Raw genomic sequence first — 21648 nt, forward strand, 5'->3', positions numbered from 1 at the left:
ACATCATTCCTGTTAGCCCTAAAGACACATAGGGCTCCAACTGGGACTCTCTAAAGTTTTCATTCATTAGGTTTGCTTTCTTGGCACCTATGATTCCTGGGCGGTTCCTATGTCAGATAAATCCTGAAACCCAGAGGGACCAGGCTCTCCAAGATTATCAACTAATTGCATCTCCCTCTCCTTTAGTGTAGACACCCCTTCTCTAACATGAAAAAGTCAGAATGGGCATTGCTCAAAGATCCCCATAGATTGGGAGAAGGAGAAAAAAAGGAGGAGGTGGTTTCACAGAGAAAATTAGATTTAACAAATGAGTATAACTGCTGAATCACTATATTAATATTCCTTCTAACCTCCAGTGTTTTGGAGGAGCTAGAAGGAAAAATCTGAGATGATGAAATGGTAGTCCATGACAAACTGTGGGATCTGTTCTGTAACTACTTGTTGAAGTATGCTTTGAAAATTATCACTTTTACTTTCTTTGCTTTGTATAATGTTATATTTAGAATTAAAAAAAATTCAAAAAAAAAAAATGAAGCAAAAGGAATCAGTTACTTTCTCAATTAGCATAAGATAGTTTCTGTTTGACCACATTTGGATTATTTTAATCCAGATGTAAGGAGCATCTTTCAGGGGGAAAAAAGAGAGAGAGAGAGAGAGAAAAGCTTCTTTTTTTTTAAATTTCTAAATTACTTTGCAATTGTATTATGTATTTGGTTTGAGGTGGAAAGTAAAAGTAACAGCATCTGTTTCGTAGTTTGTCTGCTCTAGTCAAATTTACCTGATTCTTTTAGTGCTGCTTTGCAGTATAAGGATATTATTTGTTTTTGCCCATACTGATGCTTTTCAGAAGATTGATAAATGAATTTATGATATTTGGTGTTTGTTACTATACTGACACAGCTGAAGTTTATCTGGCTGCGGGCAGATCTCCTGTTAGTGGCAGCCCTGTCTTTAACTTACCTGTGCAAGTGGCACTCATCCCATACGAACATTTCTTGGCTATGTTGGTGTTTGCCTTTATCTCTTCTTTTAAGTTTTCAGCCAGGACTGTGCCACTCGTTCATGGATCCCTTTTACAAAGTGACGTGTAGATGGGGCTCTGTGTATAAGTGTTTCATTACTTTGTTTCTGTGAGAGGAATAAATGGAGAAAAAAAAGTTTTGCACTTCTCTAGGTTTGTTTACGGAGAACGACAAGATGCCTGCATTTGAGAACCACTCTGGGCTTACTTGGAACAGTTTGAAGTCCCTCCTGTGTATTATTTTGACAACTATACTGCAGGGCTTTTATCCATTTGTACCAAATCGACTTAACAACCTGAGTGGGTAGAAAACTATTTTGAGGCTTGTGACTCCAGTATCCTTGACTAACGGTTTTCTATTTTGGAGGTATGTTGAGTTCAAGTGACTCCACAGGGAAAAGTTGCTATAGCAGAAAGCTGAGCCTTAAAGGACTGACTTTTAATTTTATTTTATTTTATATTTTTGGGTTATGGATCTCTTGTATGTTATAGATGCCTTGTAAAAAGTATACATACTCATACAAAATTTTGTGGATGGGGTGATTTTTGTGATGTTAACTTATATTTTCTCTATTCTTGTCTTCCATTTAAGCACACTTAGCAGTCCCTGTGCTCCTTGCCTCACAGGAGATTTGAGACTTTGCAAACCACAGGAGTTTCCTCCAAGAACTAAATCTAGTGAGGTTGTTAGGTTTACTATCTTAGAAAGTGAAGAGGGATTACCTCTGACAGAAAAGGAAGAGAGAAGTGATATGCCCCCAACATAAAAGATATTTACATCAACAGTTAGACATCCATAGACAAAAAATGAAGCTCAACTTAAACTTCACACCTTATTCAAAAAAGATCGTGGACTGAAATGTCAAACACAAAAAGCGATAAAAATTTAAAAGAAAATTAGGAGAAAATCTTTGGAGTGTACAGCTGGGTATAGAGTTCTTAGACTTGATGCCAAAAGCCTGGGTCCATAAGAGGGAAAAACTGATACATTGGACCTCGTCAAACTTAAAAACTGTTGCCCTGGAAAAGCCCATGCGAAAAGTATCACAAGACATGCTGCAGACTGGGAGAAATATTTGGAAATCGTCTGTCTGACAAAGGACTACTGTCCAATTATATCAAGAATTTTCGGAGTTCAGCAGTAAAAAATAAGAAACAACAAAGCAGTCTGTTGAGCAGAAAACATGAATTGACATTTCAGTGAAGAGAATACACAGGTAGCAGATAAGCACACGAAAAGATGTTCAGCATCATTGAGCTATTAGGGAATGCAAATCAAGACCACGATGGAATATAGCTACACACTTATCAGAATGGCTAAAGCAAAATATAGTAGTGGCACCAGTCCTGGCAAGGTGCTGAGAAATTGGATCACGCATATATTTCTTGTGGGAATATAAAACAGTACAGCCACTCTAGGAAAATTGTTGGGGAGTTTCTTCAAAAACTCAACATGCAATTGTACTCCTGAGCCCTTATTCCAGGGAAATGAAATCTGTATCTACACATAAATCTCTGCATGAAGGTTTAGTGTAAAGAAACTTTATTTCTAATATATAAAAACTGGAATCAGCCCAGATGTCTTTCATTGGGTGAATGGTTAAACGAACTCTGGTGTATCCATAGCCTGGAATATTACTCAGCAATAAAAAGAAATGAACGGATACACACAACAACTTGAATAAATCTCCATGGAATTGTGCTGAGCAGAAAATGTCAACCTCAAAAGGCTACATAATGTATGATCCCTTTTATTTAACATTTAAAATAACATTTTAGAAATAGAGGGTAGATTATTAATGGTAAGGAAAAAGAAAAGAGAGGGACAGGAGGGTGGTGGGTGCAGCCATCGAAGGGCAACCTGAGGGGCCCTTGGGATACGGAAACTGTTCAGTATTTTCACTGCAATACTGTATATATGTGCCCACACCGGTGAGAAAACTGTGCAGAATTTAGTACACATATACGACCACAGGCACAGATGAGTATAAGTAAAACTGGTGAAATCCACTAAGATGGGCAGATTGCATCAATGTCAATATCTTGGTTACAAAACTACTATACTATGTATACTGTAATTTTGGAAAATATTATTTTAAAAAGGAAACTGTGCAAAGTGTATTGTATTAGTTCTTAAAATTGCACGTGAATCTATAATTTAACAAAAGGGGGGTTCATTCACAGAGACAGGTAAGGGAACAGAGTCCTCTGTGTCCTATTTTCAGGAATGCCCAGCATTCTGGTCCCTGATAGCTTTTCCTTGCAGTGAGTTAAAAACAGCAACCCTCAGATTGGAAGGGACCATTAGACAGAGACACTGTGTATAGGGATCTAACCATTGCATTGATTTTGCCTAATATCTGGGATTGCGACACTACACTAGAGTATATGCAAGAACGATTAGGGCTTGAATTTGCTCCTGGCCTGGTAGGATGGGGGCTTGAAGTTGAAAATAATTAAATTTTAAAGATACTTTCAAAATGAGATGTTGATAACAATGGTGGGTGAAATTGTATCAAACCAGTTCTTATGAAGAAAAAAAAAAAAAAAAACTAAAAATACTCGACCAAAAAAAAAAAAATAAGTCTTATTGAAGATGATGGAAAGTGGGCAGGGCAGGGCAGATGGGTGGGACCAAGGTTCTCCAAAAGAAGGAAACCCTCCAGGGGATTGCAATGGCTGAGGAGCTGAGAAATACGGCAGAACTATTGGAAGTAGTTAAAGTGCATCAAAACACTATTGTAAAAAAAAACAAAACAAACAAACAAACAAAACACTATTGTACATGACCCACCAAAGAGGAGATACTTTGAGAGGAAACTCAAAAGAACTGTACCTTGAGGTACTGGTGAGCCTGAAATAGAGCAGCCCTCACAGGTATTGAAACTCAGCTTCAAATAATAGCATTAGCCAATTGGACTAAGTGTCCCTAGACTATCAGAAGCAAAAAATAAATCTTCTGGAAGAAATAGCACATATAGCTGATATAATCTGTATAAGTTTGCATATGTAATGTCTGTCGTTCAATCAAAATTGAACAGGTAAATAAGAAAGATTTGACCGAACGAGAGCAAATACGTACTATAGACAAAAACACAAATATCCGAATAATGAAATTACTGGACTCAGAATTCAAAAATTTATGATTATAATTCTGTAAGACTTATAAGACAAGATGGAGAATTTTGGTAGAGAATTGGAATTATTGGAAGGTATGCAATGGAAACTGTAGGGCTGAAAAATTAAAATAACTAAAATTATGAACTCAGTGGACAGATTTAATACCATTTTATACACAGCTGAAAAGAGAATGGGGATGTTGAATGGTCTATCATGTATGTAATTGGAAACCCAAAATGATGGAGATGTGGGTGGGGGAGGGACAGAGGGGAAGGAGGGCATAAGAGAGGGAGGAGAAAAATATAAATGGGGCAGAGACAATATTTAATACAATAGCTTGAGAATTTTCCAAAATTGAATAAACATATTAAGTCACAGATCAAAGAACTGTGCACCCTAAGCAAGATAAAGAAAAGGAAAATCCACACCTATACACATCATAATAAAACTGCTGAAAACTGAACACAAAGTGTAACTCTTTAAAACAGACCAAAAAAGAAAAATAGAAACTTTGAAGAACAACAATAAGCTTTATAGCCGAGTTCAACTTGGAAACAATGGAAGCAAGGCTGCATTGGATATATGCTTCAGAGTGCTGAAAGAAAATAACTGCTAACCTAAAATTTTTATATCCATCAAGTTTTAGAAAAATAAACCTGAAGGTATATACCACTAGTAAAGACAATATTAAAGGGTGCATTTCAAGCTGGGAAAAAAATGGTCTCTCAAGTGTAATTTTGGCAACACTGAAGGAAAAATTAAAAGCAACAAAAAGGTAAGTTTGAGGGTAAACCCAAAAGAACGTTGCCAAAGTAAAATGATAGTGACAATAACAGCAATGACATCTGGGATTTAAAATGTAGAGAGAATAAACTTCTTTGCAACAGTTGCCTGTAAGTCAGAAGGAAAGTGACCAGAAATTGACTTTCTTGCATTGTCTGGTAAGCAGTGAACATACTCATTTATATTAGAGCCTAATAAATCAAGAACACGTATTATAATCTTTAGAATAAACACTGAAAACATAAAAGAAGAATGTAAAGTTAAAGGAGAGACTGGAATAATAAAAATAGTTAATCCAAAAGAAAGCAGGAACTGAGAAAAGGCAATTGAGGAGAAGGACAAATAGAAAGCATTAAGACGAAATTCTGAGGGGATTCCTAGATCAGACCCCCTTGTGCACACACCGTGTATAATTTCCTCTCCTTGCAGATGATGGATTTCATTCTCTAAATTAGGTTGCATTAGATGACAAAGTTGAAAGGATTTTGCAAATGTATTACGTTTCCTTCTCAGGTTGACTTTGAATTAGTCAAAAGGGAGATTTTCTTGGGTGGCCTGACATAATCAGATGAGCCTTTTTAAAGAGATTGGACCCTTCCAAAACATTGAAAGCATGAAGGAGAGATTCTCTTGCCAGCCTTGATGCAGTAAGCTGCTATGCTGCATGAGGACCTATCGAGGGGGCCACGTGGCAGTGAGCCAAGGGCAGCCTTTAGCAGCTCAGAGCAGTCTCCAGCTGATGGCTAGCGAGAAAGTGGGGACGTGTCATACAACTGCGAGGAACTGAACTCTGCCAACTGCAGTGACCTCGGAAGATGATCCTGAGCTCCAGCTGAGGATGTAGTCCCAGCTGACATCTTGATTTTGGCTTGTGAGACCCCAAGCAGAGAACCTACCTGCATTAAGCCCAGATTTCTGACCTACAGAACTGTATAATAATAATGGGTGTTTTCAGCCTCTAAGTTCATAGTGATTTGTTACACAGCAATAGAAAATTAATAAAGTTGGGGAGTATGTCCCCTTGAGGATGAGAATATATGGGAAAGCAGACTGATACCAGGTTGGAGAGCCAAGGAGGATTTTCCAAAGGATACTGAGAAGAAGCACCCTGTGAAGTAAGAGAAAAACTTAGAAAGAGTGGTGTACTGGGATCAAAGTGGAAACAGGATTTTCTCGTAAGCAGGAGTGATTAGCTATGTCACGTTGTGGTTTACTCCTCAAATTTATTCACAAACATAAGTATCCTTAAAAGTAAATGTGTTCTGGGCAGACAACAGTGGCTCAGTGACAGAGTTCCCACCTGCTGTACTGGAGACCTGGGTTTGGTTCCCAGTGCCTGCCTATATAAAAATGAATGAATGAGTGAATGAATGTTCATTTTTCCTTTCTTTTAAGGCTTCATTAACTTCATGCAAATTATTATAAAGTCTATTGTTTTTTACCATATACTCATTCTCCTGAACGCATATCAGAAATTGTCAAGTTCTTATTGACACTGACGGGTGTCTCTGTCAATTTCCTTTGTGACTGCAGTTCAACTCTATCAAACTTAAATTTAATTGTTTTCCTTCTTATAATCCATAACTTAGTTATGTATACCATTCTACTTTGCTTCACGCTTCGACTTCACCTTCAGTTTTCACTTTTCAAATAAAATAAAGACTTGGTCTTTAAGTCCTACTGATTTAATAGCTGAACATATTTTGATGTTGATCATTAGGCTTTCTTTACTTGCCAATGCCAGTTTAAAATATATACTTTTCTAGTTTACTGTTATTTGATGACCCTATTAATATCTAAACTCCTTATCATGGCATTTAGTACTTTCTGTGTTTTCTTCCCTATTCAGAAATTTAGGTGAGAAGCCTTTCTTACCTTTATCTCTTCCTTTTCACCCCAAGCTCCAGCTATCCAGAGCTGTTCTTGTATTTGAACATGCGGCATACTATTTTAACATTTCATGTCCTTTAACCTGCGTACTGCCATGCAACTGGACTATCCTTATCATTTCTTTGCCTGTTGAATTTCTGCTCTGCTTTCTAGACTGAACACAAGTATTATCTCCCATATAAAAGCTTTCTAGAATTTTTCTTGATAGTTGTTATTTTATCTTTCTCCTACTTTCTCTTTCTCACTCTCTTATTCTCTCTCTCTCCCACCTTTCTGCCTTCCCGACCCCGCCCCCCCCGCTCTTCTTCCTTCTTTCTCCCGACCCTTTCTCGATTCTTCCTTCCCTCCCATCCATCCATCCATCCTTCTTTTTGTTCAGTATTTTCCCACACTACCATGTAGAATTTTTTTTGGGGGGAGTGGGGGGGGGGTTGGGTCTTTTCACCACATTAAACTGCATATTCTTGGGCATAGGAACCTTGGTGTCTCCATTTTTCTCCTTCCTAAAATCTGTAGCCAAGTGCCATGAATATGAAGATAAGTAATAAGTATTTTTTAAAAAGTGAAATATAATTAAAACAAAAAAGGTTAAATACAATTATACTTCTAATTCACTTTTGCTAATATAAAAAAAACAGTGATAGTGCTTAATATTTTTCACTTTTGCAATGTTTACACATGCAAATTTACATCCCTCTGCCTTTCAGCTCTTTTTAAAGAGAGGCCCCAAAGTTAATTTGAAATAGACTGGTATTATTTTGTGTCATTCTGCAGAGAAAAGCATAATGTCCTAAATTTTACGACCGTTCTTTTCTTTTTTCTCCTAATATGTTAATTTTTGTTGAACTTAGAGTTACTTAACAATGATATTTTAAATTACTTACCCTATGTTTACAAAAGGAGTTATTTTTGCTAATATGCTTGTATTCGAGCAGTTCATTCCTTTTGAAATAAAAAGTAGCAGTAGTTCCTATTGATACCCGGTATGACATTTATAATCTTCTTTGTCACTGACTTGTCATAGGAGAATTCAATCCTATGGTGTACCATGCATTCTTTGAGCATTAAGGTTTTGGAAAAATGCTAAAGATTTCTTAAATGATCTTCTTACCCTGCATTGTAGTAAAGTAAAAATACATTGAAATGCCTTTTTTCAATGCATTCTGCATAAACATATATTAACAGGATATGAATTGGCAAGGGAGTTTTCAGAAGCTGATAAAATATTGTTCTCTGTTTTTTATTTGTGTAATTTTTTCATTATCAAAACTTGATGTGACTGATTCAATTGCCTTGGATTATTATTGTTTCCTATTTTTGGTGTTCAACATTTGTTACACACTTTGGTCTCTCTAGCCAAAAATGAGAAGAGAATGTGTACACATTCAGAAAATGGAATTTGACTAGTGCTTCCCATAGCCTCACTGCTTTAAAGTCACATGGTAATGCAAAAAAGAAAAAAAAAGAAAGTTGGTTTGGACAAAAATAAATAAAAGCATCTGTGGTACTGTGGCAGTCATCTACTGTGTAAGCTATTCAGGGTGGAAATAGAGTATCAATTTCTACAGGGGGCTTTTTGTGAGTAGAACACAAAAGTAGGTAGAAGAATGCCCATTTTAGTTTGTTTTTCTGATTAAAGTATAAGACATTTCTATTGTTCACACCTTATGGGTCAGACTGAAGTTTGGGGGGATGAACTGAGCATGGAAACGCTCTGAATTTATCTGTATTTCCCTGGAGATACGGGGTCTGGAGAAGGAGTATTCGTAATGCAGATATGAGTACCAGATTTCAAAAGGTGATCCGAGATAGATGAGCTGAATAGTTGAATGTTGGCTTTTCTCTCAATTAATTATCAAATAATCATGTCTTGGATTTAGCTACCTACTTCTCACAGGAATTAAAATTGCCAATTCTGTGAGTAGGACCTTTTAGACCAGGAGCTGACTGGCAAACTATGGCCTGTGATCAAATCTGGCCCACCACTTATTTTTGTAAATAAAGTTTTATTGAAACTCACCGATAAAACAAAATCACCCCCTTTGTATACATATCACCTATGGTTACTTTTATTATAGCAACAGAGTTGAGTTGTGGCAGAAACCACATGACCACCGTGACCTGCAGTGTCTGAAATGATTACTGTCTGGCACTTCAAAGCAAAAGTTTGTCAGTTGTGTTAGATGCTGTTCATGGAGGTAGTGAAGGTCTGAAATGGGCTGTCAGCCTTAAGTCCTGGGGACATATATGGCCGTGCTTGCCGAGAGCCAAAGGAAGAGATAAGTGATGTCAGAAGTAGATTCATGCAAGAGGGAGAGGACTGTTAGGGAAAAAAGAGTCTTTATAATCTATCTAATGGATGCATTGTCTTCAGGACTTTAATTTTTTTATCGTGTCCTTTTACCATCAGAGTATATTATAGCTGATACCAAAAAAGTCCGTACTGATTTGTGTGTTAATTTTAAGACTGCAAAATGTATTCAGAAATTTTTTATTTGATACCTAAAACTACTAGACGCAAAGGGGTAATGTAGAGCGTGGCAGAAAAGAATTAATTACTGAGGACCTATTGTTACGTGGGCCATTGAATCCTAGGAGGAATCTAGTGATTTGGGAGCAAATTGCACGGCAGGAGCACTGAGGAGTGCTGGCTTATGAATGAAGACTAGGTAAGCTTCATTTCCTACTTAGATTTTCATGAGTGATTTTAGAGTTTGGACTGATTATAACTTTGAATATCAAGAAGTCTGTAATAGGACTTCCGGAGAAGATGGAGGCTTAGTAAGACGCGCGGATCTTAGTTCCTCCTCCAGAACAACTACTAGGGGAGTAGAAATGATACAGAACAGCTCCTGGAGCCACGACAGAGATCAAAAAGACAGCGTACCCCATCCTGGAACGGCTGACTGGCTGAGAGAACCCACTCCAGTGAGATCACCGAGGGGCGCGGGCTTCCCCAGCGGGGCGGCAAGCGGCCAGAGTCCCTCCCTTCCTCCTTCCCAGGCCAGCTGGGAAAATTGGACAGGTGGTCCCCTCAAGCTGCGGCGGCTGGTGCCCCCCCCACGCGCAGCCCCCCGGACCAACTGAGAGAATTGGATCGGAAATCCCCAGGCCGTGGAGAACGGTGACCGGGGGGGTCCCTTCCAAACACGTGACTCCCCAGTCTGGCTGGGAACGGTGCACTCTCCCGGACTGCGGCGGCTGGCGCCCTCCCGCCACGCTTGGCACCCCGGGCTGACTAGGAAATTCGGACGGGCGCTCTCACGGGCTGCGGCGGTCGGCGACCCTCCCCACGTTCAGACCCCCGGGCCAGCTGGCACTCTTCCAAATTGCTTCGGCTAGCGAACCTTCCCCACGGTGAGAGTTTTCCAAAGTTAAAGGACCCACAGCACCTTTTACTGGTGGGACCCGCAGACAAACGTGTGCACGAGCACCACCTACTGGGCAAGATAAGAAAAACAGAACCCAGAGATTTCACAGAAAAATCTTTCAACCTGTTGGGTCCAACACCCAGGGAAATCTGACTAAATGCCCAGACGCCAGCAGAAAATAACGGATCACGCTCAGAAAATTGAAAATATGGCCCAGTCAAAGGAACAAACCAATAGTTCAGATGAGATACAGGAGCTGAGACAACTAATGCTGAATATATGAACAGAAATGGAAAACCTCTTCAAAAACAAAATCGATAAATTGAGGGAGGACATGAAGAAGACATGGGCTGAACATAAAGAAGAAATAGAAAAACTGAAAAAACAAATCACAGAACTTATGGAAGTGAAGGATAAAGTAGAAAAGATGGAAAAAACAATGGATACCTACAATGATAGATTTAAAGAGACAGAAGATAGAATTTGTGATTTGGAGGATGGAACATCTGAATTCCAAAAAGAAACAGAAACTATCGGGAAAAAGAATGGAAAAATTTGAACAGGGTATCAGGGAACTCAAGGACAATATGAACCACACAAATATACATGTTGTGGGTGTCCCAGAAGGAGAAGAGAAGGGAAAAGGAGGAGAAAAACTAATGGAAGAAATTATCACTGAAAATTTCCCAACTCTTATGAAAGACCTAAATTTGCAGATCCAAGAAGTGCAGCGCACCCCAAAGAGATTAGACCCAAATAGGTGTTCTCCAAGACACTTACTAGTTAGAATGTCAGAGGTCAAAGAGAAAGAGAGGATCTTGAAAGCAGCAAGAGAAAAACAATCCATCAGATACAAGGGAAACCCAATAAGACTATGTGTAGATTTCTCAGCAGAAACCATGGAAGCTAGAAGACAGTGGGATAATATATTTAAATTACTAAAAGAGAGAAACTGCCAACCAAGACTCCTATATCCAGCAAAATTGTCCTTCAAAAATGAGGGAGAAATTAAAACATTCTCAGAAAAAATGTCACTGAGAGAATTTGTGACCAAGAGACCAGCTCTGCAAGAAATACTAAAGGGAGCACTAGAGTCAGATACAAAAAGACAGAAGAGAGAGGTATGGAGAAGAGTGTAGAAAGAAGGAAAATCAGATATGATATATATAATACAAAAGTCAAAATGGTAGAGGAAAATATTATCCAAACAGTAATAACACTAAATGTCAATGGACTGAATTCCCCAATCAAAAGACATAGACTGGCAGAATGGATTAAAAAACAGGATCCTTCTATATGCTGTCTACAGGAAACACACCTTAGACCCAAAGAGAAACATAGGTTGAAAGTGAAAGGTTGGGAAAAGATATTTCATGCAAATAACAACCAGAAAAGAGCAGGAGTGGCTATACTAATATCCAACAAGTTAGACTTCAAATGTAAAACAGTTAAAAGAGACAAAGGACACTATATACTAATAAAAGGAACAATTAAACAAGAAGACATAACAATCATAAATATTTATGCACCGAACCAGAATGCCCCAAAATACGTGAGGAATACACTGCAAACACTGAAAAGGGAAATAGACTCATATACCATAATAGTTGGAGACTTCAATTCACCACTCTCATCAATGGATAGAACATCTAGACAGAGGATCAATAAAGAAATAGAGAATCTGAATATTACTATAAATGAGCTAGACTTAAAAGACATTTATAGGACATTACATCCCACAACAGCAGGATACACCTTTTTCTCAAGTGCTCATGATCATTCTCAAAGATAGACCATATGCTGGGTCACAAAGCAAGTCTTAACAAATTTAAAAAGATTGAAATCATACACAGCACTTTCTCGGATCATAAAGGAATGACGTTGGAAATCAATAATAGGCAGAGTGCCAGAAAATTCACAAATACGTGGAGGCTCAACAACACACTCTTAAACAATGAGTGGGTCAAAGAAGAAATTGCAAGAAAAATTAGTAAATACCTTGAGGCGAATGAAAATGAAAGCACAACATATCAAAACTTATGGGACGCAGCAAAGGCATTGCTAAGAGGGAAATTTATTGCCCTAAATGCCTATATCAGAAAAGAAGAAAAGGCAAAAATGCAGGAATTAACTGTCCACTTGGAAGAACTGGAGAAAGAACAGCAAACTAATCCCAAAGCAAGCAAAAGGAAAGAAATAACAAAGATTAGAGCAGAAATAAATGAAATTGGAAACATGAAAACAATAGAGAAAATCAATAAGACCAGAAGTTGGTTCTATGAGAAAATCAATAAGATTGATGGGCCCTTATCAAGATTGACAAAAAGAAGAAGAGAGAGGATGCAAATAAATAAGATCAGAAATGGAAGAGGAGACATAACTACTGACCTCACAGAAATAAAGGAGGTAATAACAGGATACTATGAACAACTTTACGCTAATAAATACAACAATTTAGATGAAATGGACGGGTTCCTGGAAAGACATGAACAACCAACTTTGACGCAAGAAGAAATAGATGACCTCAACAAACCAATCACAAGTAAAGAAATTGAATTAGTCATTCAAAAGCTTCCTAAAAAGAATGGTCCAGGACCAGACGGCTTCACATGTGAATTCTATCAAACATTCCAGAAAGAATTAGTACCAACTCTCCTCAAACTCTTCAAAAAAATCGAAGTGGAGGGAAAACTACCTAATTCATTCTATGACGCCAACATTACCCTCATACCAAAACTAGGCAAAGATATTACAAAAAAAGAAAACTACAGACCAATCTCTCTAATGAATAAAAATGCAAAAATCCTCAATAAAATTCTAGCAAATCATATGAACAACACATTAAAAGAATTATACATCATGACCAAGTAGGATTCATCCCAGGTATGCAAGGATGGTTCAACATAAGAAAATCAATTAATATATCACACCATATCAACAAATCAAAGCAGAAAAATCACATGATCATCTCAATTGATGCAGAGAAGGCATTTGACAAGATTCAACATCCTTTCCTGCTGAAAACACTTCAAAAGATAGGAATACAAGGGAACTTCCTTAAAATGATAGAGGGAATATATGAAAAACCCACAGCTAATATCATCCTCAATGGGGAAAAATTGAAAACTTTCCCCCTAAGATCAGGAACAAGACAAGGATGTCCATTATCACCACTATTATTCAACATTGTGTTGGAAGTTCTAGCCAGAGCAATTAGGCAAGAAAAAGAAATACAAGGCATCAGAATTGGAAAGGAAGAAGTAAAACTCGCACTGTTTGCAGACGCTATGGTACTATACGTCAAAAACCCGGAAAAATCCACAACAAAACTACTAGAGCTAATAAATGAGTACAGCAAAGTATCAGGTTACAAGATCAACATTCAAAAATCTGTAGCATTTCTATACACTAGCAATGAACAAGCTGAGGGGGAAATCAAGAAACGAATCCCATTTACAATTGCAACTAAAAGAATAAAATACCTAGGAATAAATTTAACTAAAGAGACAAAAACCTATAAAGAAAACTACAAAAAACTGTTAAAAGAAATCACAGAAGACCTAAATAGATGGAAGGGCATACCGTGTTCATGGATTGGAAGACTAAATATAGTTAAGATGTCAATCCTACCTAAATTGATTTACAGATTCAATGCAATACCAATCAAAATCCCAACAACTTATTTTTCAGAAATAGAAAAACCAATAAGCAAATTTATCTGGAAGGGCAGGGTGCCCCGAATTGCTAAAAACATCTTGAGGAAAAAAAACGAAGCTGGAGGTCTCGCACTGCCTGACTTTAAAGCATATTATGAAGCCACAGTGGTCAAAACAGCATGGTATTGGCATAAAGATAGATATATCGACCAATAGAATCGAATAGAGTGCTCAGATATAGACCTTCTCATCTATGGACATTTGATCTTTGATAAGGCAGTCAAGCCAACTCACCTGGGACAGAACAGTCTCTTCAATAAATGGTGCCTAGAGAACTGGATATCCATATGCAAAAGAATGAAAGAAGACCCGTATCTCACACCTTATACAAAAGTTAACTCAAAATGGATCAAAGATCTAAACATTAGGTCTAAGACCATAAAACAGTTAGAGGAAAATGTTGGGAGATATCTTATGAAACTTACAACTGGAGGCGGTTTTATGGACCTTAAACCTAAAGCAAGAGCACTGAAGAAGGAAATAAATAAATGGGAGCTCCTCAAAATTAAACAGTTTTGTGCATCAAAGAACTTCATCAAGAAAGTAGAAAGACAGCCTACACAATTGGAGACAATATTTGGAAACGACATATCAGATAAAGGTCTAGTATCCAGAATTTATAAAGAGATTGTTCAACTGAACAACAAAAAGACAGCCAACCCAATTACAAAATGGGAAAAAGACTTGAACAGACACCTGTCAAAAGAGGAAATACAAATGGCCAAAAGGCACATGAAGACATGCTCAATGTCCCTGGCCATTAGAGAAATGCAAATCAAAACCACAATGAGATATCATCTCACACCCACCAGAATGGCCATTATCAACAAAACAGAAAATGACAAGTGCTGGAGAGAATGCGGAGAAAGAGGCACACTTATCCACTGTTGGTGGGAATGTCAAATGGTGCAACCACTGTGGAAGGCAGTTTGGCGGTTCCTCAAAAAGCTGAATATAGAATTGCCATACGATCCAGCAATACCATTGCTGGGAATCTACTCAAAGGAATTAAGGGCAAAAACTCAAACAGACATTTGCACACCAATGTTTATAGCAGCGTTATTTACAATTGCAAAGAGATGGAAACAGCCAAAATGTCCATCAACAGACGAGTGGCTAAACAAACTGTGGTATATACATACGATGGAATATTATGCAGCTTTAAGGCAGGATAAACTTATGAAGCATGTAATAACATGGATGGACCTAGAGAACATTATGCTGAGTGAGTCTAGCCAAAAGCTATAGGACAAATACTGTATGGTCCCACTGATGTGAACTGACATTCGAGAATAAACTTGGAATATGTCATTGGCAACATGCAGGAGTTAGAAACAGGGTAAGATAATAGGTAATTGGAGCTGAAGGGATACAGACTGTGCAACAGGACTAGATACAAAAATCCAAAAATGGACAGCAGAATAATACCTAATTGTAAAGTAATCATGTTAAAACACTGAATGAAGCTGCATCTGAGCTATAGGTTTCTTTTTTTCACTATTATTATTACTTTTATTTTTTTTCTCTATATTAACATTCTATATCTTTTTCTGTTGTGTTGCTAGTTATTCTAAATCGATGCAAATGTGGTAAGAAATGATGATCATGCATCTATGTGATGATGTTAAGAATTACTGATTACATATGTAGAATGATAAGATTTCTAAATGTTGGGTTAATTTCTTTTTTCCGTTTATTAATAAAAAAAAAAGAAGTCTGTAACAGTATTGATTTGGTCACACTCAATTCAATTCAACCAAATATTATTGAGTCTTTCCTTTGGGTATGGATGGGTTGTGCATATCAAAAACCTCCTGTCCTTCCCCCTCCCCCTCCCCTCCCCCCCTCCCCTCCTCCTCCCCCTTCTCCTCAGACCTAACAATCATTGTGTGAGGACCACTGTAGGTGCTCGACATGGGCTATAGCATTCATTCGTTCCTAACAGTAATCCAATGCAGGTGATCCCCAATTTACATATGAAGAAAATGAGGCACAGAGAAGTTATATAACTTGCACAGATCCCTATTAGGAAGTGGCGTCTTCAGAAATTGAATGATATTCTATAAGGGAAACTGACTATGAACTTCTCAGTGCCCTGTAAAAGAAAATGTGAACTTAATAACGACAGCGTAGTACAGTGCAGGTGCTTTTTAGTGCAACCCGCAATGAAAGGAAGCAGTTCACCTGAAGTGTGCATGGTTGTCCTTACAGGGTAGAATCTTTGGTTATTGGTGTAAATGTGTTTTCTGATTCTTTACTAAAGCCCACTATTTGGAACTGTGTGTCGTATAAAATTTTATTAATAAACCAGGCTGTGAAGAGTTTGTAAGGACTTGTGCTTTGATTAATATGCTAATGCTAGTCTTTTCTGGGCGTCGGATTCTGAAGATGAAGTATCAGCTGTCAAAGTGCCAGGTTTTTTTGTTTTGTTTTGTTTTGTTTTAACCAAGAAACAAGTAAGTAGCTTGACAATTGAAATAGGATTCATGTATTTTATATGCAAAAAATAAAAGACTAGCCTAACTACTTATATTTCAGTGGACAGAATTATAATAGTTATAAGGAATGGCATCGATGACAAATAGGAAAATTTGTAGCTGCAAAATTTATAGCTTTAACAGGACAGTCCTAGCAAATTTAAAGGGCTTTGTCAGGCAATTTGATGGGACCAGCATGAAATATGTATTCCGTAGTGAAGTTATATTGGAGGATAGTACGTCATGTTAGACATAATTTACAACCTAAAGCCTGGGGTTTTTCAAAGTAATGTTGAACAAAAGGCACAGTATGCATATATTTTTTATCCCTATAAGTGAAATTACATTTGACTCTGACTTTTCCTGATTTATTAGGTGGAAATTTCTTTTAAAAATTCCGTTAGAAATGATTTCAATATCCATATATTTTAATATTTTCTTTTGCTTGATGGCTATAATATTGTTTTGATACATTATAAAAATTTTGATGAACAGAGATCTACTAGAGTACTTTTGTATTTTCCTGTTCACTGATCTCCTGAATTTTAGCATTCTGCTGCCTTTTGTATTGAAACCCCCTGTGATGATTAGCACAAAAGATGTGGTCGCCAGGTGCTATTTAATTTTAGAGATTCTTTCTCCCTTATCAGGCTTTCTTTTGGAAAGGGTACTTGCTCTGGAGATGACCATTAAGTTGTGTAAGTTGGAAGATGATCTCTAATATCATTTGATAAACTTGCTGTGCTTTAAAACAGTTGCCTTTCTGGACTCTGTTTTGATACTTGAGATGCATTGCCCAGAAATGGGATAATCCCTCCATGGAAGAGGTATCTTTCGCCAGGTGAACTTATTTCTAAATAATTTTGAATGCCCTAGATGCCATTTATGATGGCCTGATATGCTTATTAGGATATTGATATTGTGATACCAATTTTAGTGTGCAATAGCCCATGATATTTGAATAGATAGACACTGATGTTCTGAACATGCCATGTATTTATATGGGGAAACTCTAAATAATAGCCAAGATTCCCCAGTCCGCAACAAATAATTGAAAGCAATCATCAGAGTCCATACATCTGCCTATGAAGCATTCAAAATAAAAAGAGGAAGTATTCAAGGAGACAACTCTTTGGGAAATTAACCTCCAGATGAAAGCTAAAATACTCTAGGGAGGAAGGAGGATTCATGTTTTTCTTTGATTTTTCTGTTTGTGTTTTAAAGTTTTAATCCCCCGTAAGTAAAAATCAGTAGGATTTCAATTTCTATAAGTAATAAAGGATCATTGTTAAATACGATCAACAAAAGAGAAGTTGTAAAAGAGTATAACACTGCAAAAAACCTGAATGATAATTCTTTATACGCTTTTGTATACATATATACACTTTTACATAGGCATCTTATCATTCATACTTTGTATTTGAGAGACCATTTTATTTTATTTTGTAACCTCAATTCCTCTCCACCCTTCCTTTTGTAATTAATATTAACAACTTGGAGATGAGTATATATAGACATATAGACACAAACACACAAAAGGGTAAATTATATGAGATAGGCTTTTATTTTGCTTTTAGATAGATTTAATTTGTTATATTATATAACCAATAGTATATATAGTAAATGTATATCATATGCAATTCTCCATCTTTTTATGTTACTTTAAAGTGTATCACAGAAATCCTTTCCTCTTTCTGTTTTTCTTTTGCTTATTTTGTTCTCAGTATAATTTCTTCAGAAAACTCTTTAGTTCCTTTATTTTCTTTATTTCTTTCTTGTAAAAAAAATCAAGGATGGTAGAAACCTCATCAGCTACAATGATAAGAAGGCTCAACAGAGGCAAAACCATCTTGCCATTTAATGGGGCTGTTAGTGGCACTGGCAATTTAAAATTTTGGTGACTTGGTTTATTTATTTGTTAGACAAAGGTAACAGTAGCAACCTCAGGGTATCTAATAATAAACAAATTAGATAATTATGGTGAGCAGAGCAAGGACCCCCAAAGATGTCCACCTGCCATCTGATCCCCGGAACCTATGATTGTGTACATTCCAGAGCAAAAGGGACTTTCGGTACAGATCTTAAAATAGGGAAATTATCTTGAATCATCTGCATCGACCCAACCTAATCACAGGGGTCCTTAAAAGCAGTGAGCTTTATCTGGATGGAGGAAGGAGAGAGATGGAGCGGAAGGGGAAGTCTGAGAGATTTAGCAGAAGTCAGCACCCCCACTGGAGGTAGTGCAACGTGGGGGCCACCTGTAAGGAAAGGAAAGAGGCCTGTGGGAGCTAAGGGATGCCCGTGGACAGCCAGCCAGGAGACAAGAGCCTTAGATGGATAGCTTCAAGGAACTGAGTTTGGACGGGAACAGCGTGAAGGAACGATTCTTCCCCAGAGCCTCCAGTAATGAGCACAGCCAGCCGTGCTGGTCACACTTGACGTTTTCACAAGGACGCCTGTGTCAGGGTTCCAACCTACAGAGCTGTGAGATGATACATTTGTGTTATTTTAAGCCACTTAAAAAAGGAAAAAAAAAAAAAAAACAAAAAGAAGGACTCACAAATAAGCACCAGGGAGAGGCAGTCAGCAAAACAACTATTATAGGACAGATGAACCATTTTTTTCAACTTGCTAAATGGTGAGAAGAAAAAAAAGAAGAGGAACAGATTGTTATTAGGATAAAAGAAACTTGAGAGCTGACCACCATGTGCATGCATCTTGTTTAGATCTTGATTTGTAGAAGTACCTGAAAAAAGTGATTTGTGAGACAATTGGGCAAATTTGAGCATTTGACAGGATATTTCATAATGCCAAAGTAGTATCATTAGTTTTTTAGGGTCATGTGCAGAGGGGTAACAGGATGACTGTAAGCAACACAAGGTTGGCCTCATGCCAATTATTGTTCCATTATTTTATTTATTCACAATAAATTATTTTATTTATTCACAATAAATTATTTTATTTTCACAATAAAAATGATGTGAAAAGGAATATGTAAACACCTAACAGGAAAAGCAGGCAAGAATAGTGTAGTAAAAGCTGTCAAGGTAGAAGACATTTTTTGCACAGTTTGAAAAAAATGTCCTTTGGATTTGGTACCTTGATGGTCATTTGATGACCTGATCTAGATCTGTTTCAATGTAGAAGTTGGTCTGGAAACAAGATTGGCGTGCCCTGAGAATGGAACTCAGGTAGGGACAGTGAGACAGAAAATAGGACATAGCAGGAGTAGATAACGGGATCGGATGTTTTATTGTTGTGTTTGAGGGAAGACAGATTTGAGCATGTTTAAATGATGAGCTGCATTACAGAGAGGGAACTGCTGGGGAAAGAAACGGTGACGTGCATAAGCTTTGGTTTCCTTAAAACAGTTTCAAGGAGCTGGCACGGATTAACTTGGATAATGTATTTAAATTACTTAGTGACATATCTGGCATGTTAAATTGTTATGAGAAGCTTGAATTGTTTGTGTGTGTGTGTGATGTGTATCCAAAGAAATTACATTTTTGTGACCTTTTGGTTGGTATTTATATTTTGTTGTTATTTATATGTCTATCATTTTGCAGAGTGCTATATTAAAACATTAAGGATTATTGTTCTTACTTTTCTTTTAAAATGTTTTGAATGTCAAAAATGGACTTTAGAACTGTAAATAATTATATGTATTGTGTTGAAATAATGCTATATGAACACATACCCAAAGTGATAGCCAAGTGCTTTCATGGACTTAAGTTAAATGAATAAAATGAATTCATTCTTTAGTTGAGAGAATGTGCGAGAGAGAGAGAGAGAGAGAGAGAGAGAGAGAGAGAGAGAGAGAGAGAGAGAGAGAATGAGAGAGAAAGAAGGGAAGAAGGAGGAAAAGAGGGAGAATGAGAGAATACATTTATTTAAATCAAATGTTCATTCATGGCAAACTTATGTTATTGTTGTTTTGGTCATTTTTAGTTTTAGCTATATGGCATCCTGCCCCAAAATAGGACATTAACTATTTATCCACAGGCTTTTCCAATGTGCCATTCTCTTTTAATTATCTTGAAAAATAGATAGACTCCAAGGAATGAAACCTATTAAACTCAAAATTGTCCTTTTTCTTTTTTAACAGAACTGTTCATTATGAAGGAGGGGCTGTGTCTGTCCATGCACGCTCCCTTTGGAGACTAGAGACACTCAGAGTTGCGTAAGTAGCACTTCTAAAAGGGCTAATACTTCAAATTTGTAAACTAAATCTAGTGTCTTTGACTTGCGCTTCCATGTAAAATGGTCATGTTAACGGCAACCAGCAAACAAGCAACCGGACACTGAACATGTGATGGAGAGTTTCTCTCTCCACTCGCCTCATTCCCCCTGCTTAATTTATCTCTCATTAACCTGGATTCACCAAGTGGTAAACCTGAGAAATAAGCAAATAGGCAGTGATTTTGGACAGTCTGCTTGTTTTCTTTTGCCTCATTTGTTTTTGCATTCCAGGCCATACATCTCCTGGCAGAAAGTGCTTCTCGAACAGAGTGATGTAAGGTTTGGAGACAGGTCAAGTTGTTTGCAAGTCTGTAGCACATTTCTGGTCTGATGGACTCTAGATTTAACCTTCTAGAGAGGCACATGGAAGACAGAGGAGGCTTCGACATGCCTGAGATTTACAGCAGTCTTCCTGGAAGTCACACTCTACTTACAGTAGCTTGATAGCAGGGTATGCAGTTGGAGCACAGCACAGAGTCACTGTGTATTCATTGTCGTTATAAATGCAAATGCACACATGCACACACGCAGTTTTCATGTGGTGGCTTGATGTCATGCCTCATCTTCCAAAAACTCTTGAGAGATCGGCTTTTCATTCTCTTTCAGAAGTGCAATGTTGATGGTACAGGTTTCATTTTAAACTCTTTCAAAAACAGATGAAAATAGCAAAAAGATTTTTTAAATGACTAGAAGGTTCAGTCCTTTGACTGAAAAGGAATGTTTTCAATGTGTTTATATCCCTATCATACTGCGCTATGAAGAAACTAATGATTTTAGGGTTACAGTCCCCATGGATGGGGGTGGGGACCGTCTCATAGAGGATGAGAAACAAAACCTTTTGTTTAGACACTATTTCTTACTGATGATGCTCAGGACAATTAGTGGTCCTCAGTTGTTTTTGTTCACATATCACAAAACATAATTCTGAAAAATTAATTCTGAAAAATTGTGTATCTCCTTGCACATTGTAAAATTGACATCGAAGCATTTTTAGTATCAATTTATGTAGATGCATGGAATATAATTTCCAG

General features: G+C 37.3%; 1 protein-coding gene across 2 annotated transcripts in view; it reads left to right on the forward strand.

The window, feature by feature from the left end:
* The window catches only part of RYR2 (ryanodine receptor 2), a 779580-nt gene that overhangs the window by 344204 nt on the left and 413728 nt on the right, over positions 1-21648 (forward strand). For both annotated transcript variants that reach the window (XM_077168436.1, XM_077168435.1), the window contains one exon: positions 20484-20558. In XM_077168436.1, the coding sequence (XP_077024551.1) occupies positions 20484-20558 (75 nt within the window). The remainder of the gene's footprint in view (positions 1-20483; positions 20559-21648) is intronic.

Source organism: Tamandua tetradactyla, chromosome 7 (assembly GCF_023851605.1).
Source record: "Tamandua tetradactyla isolate mTamTet1 chromosome 7, mTamTet1.pri, whole genome shotgun sequence".
NCBI lineage: Eukaryota > Metazoa > Chordata > Mammalia > Pilosa > Myrmecophagidae > Tamandua > Tamandua tetradactyla.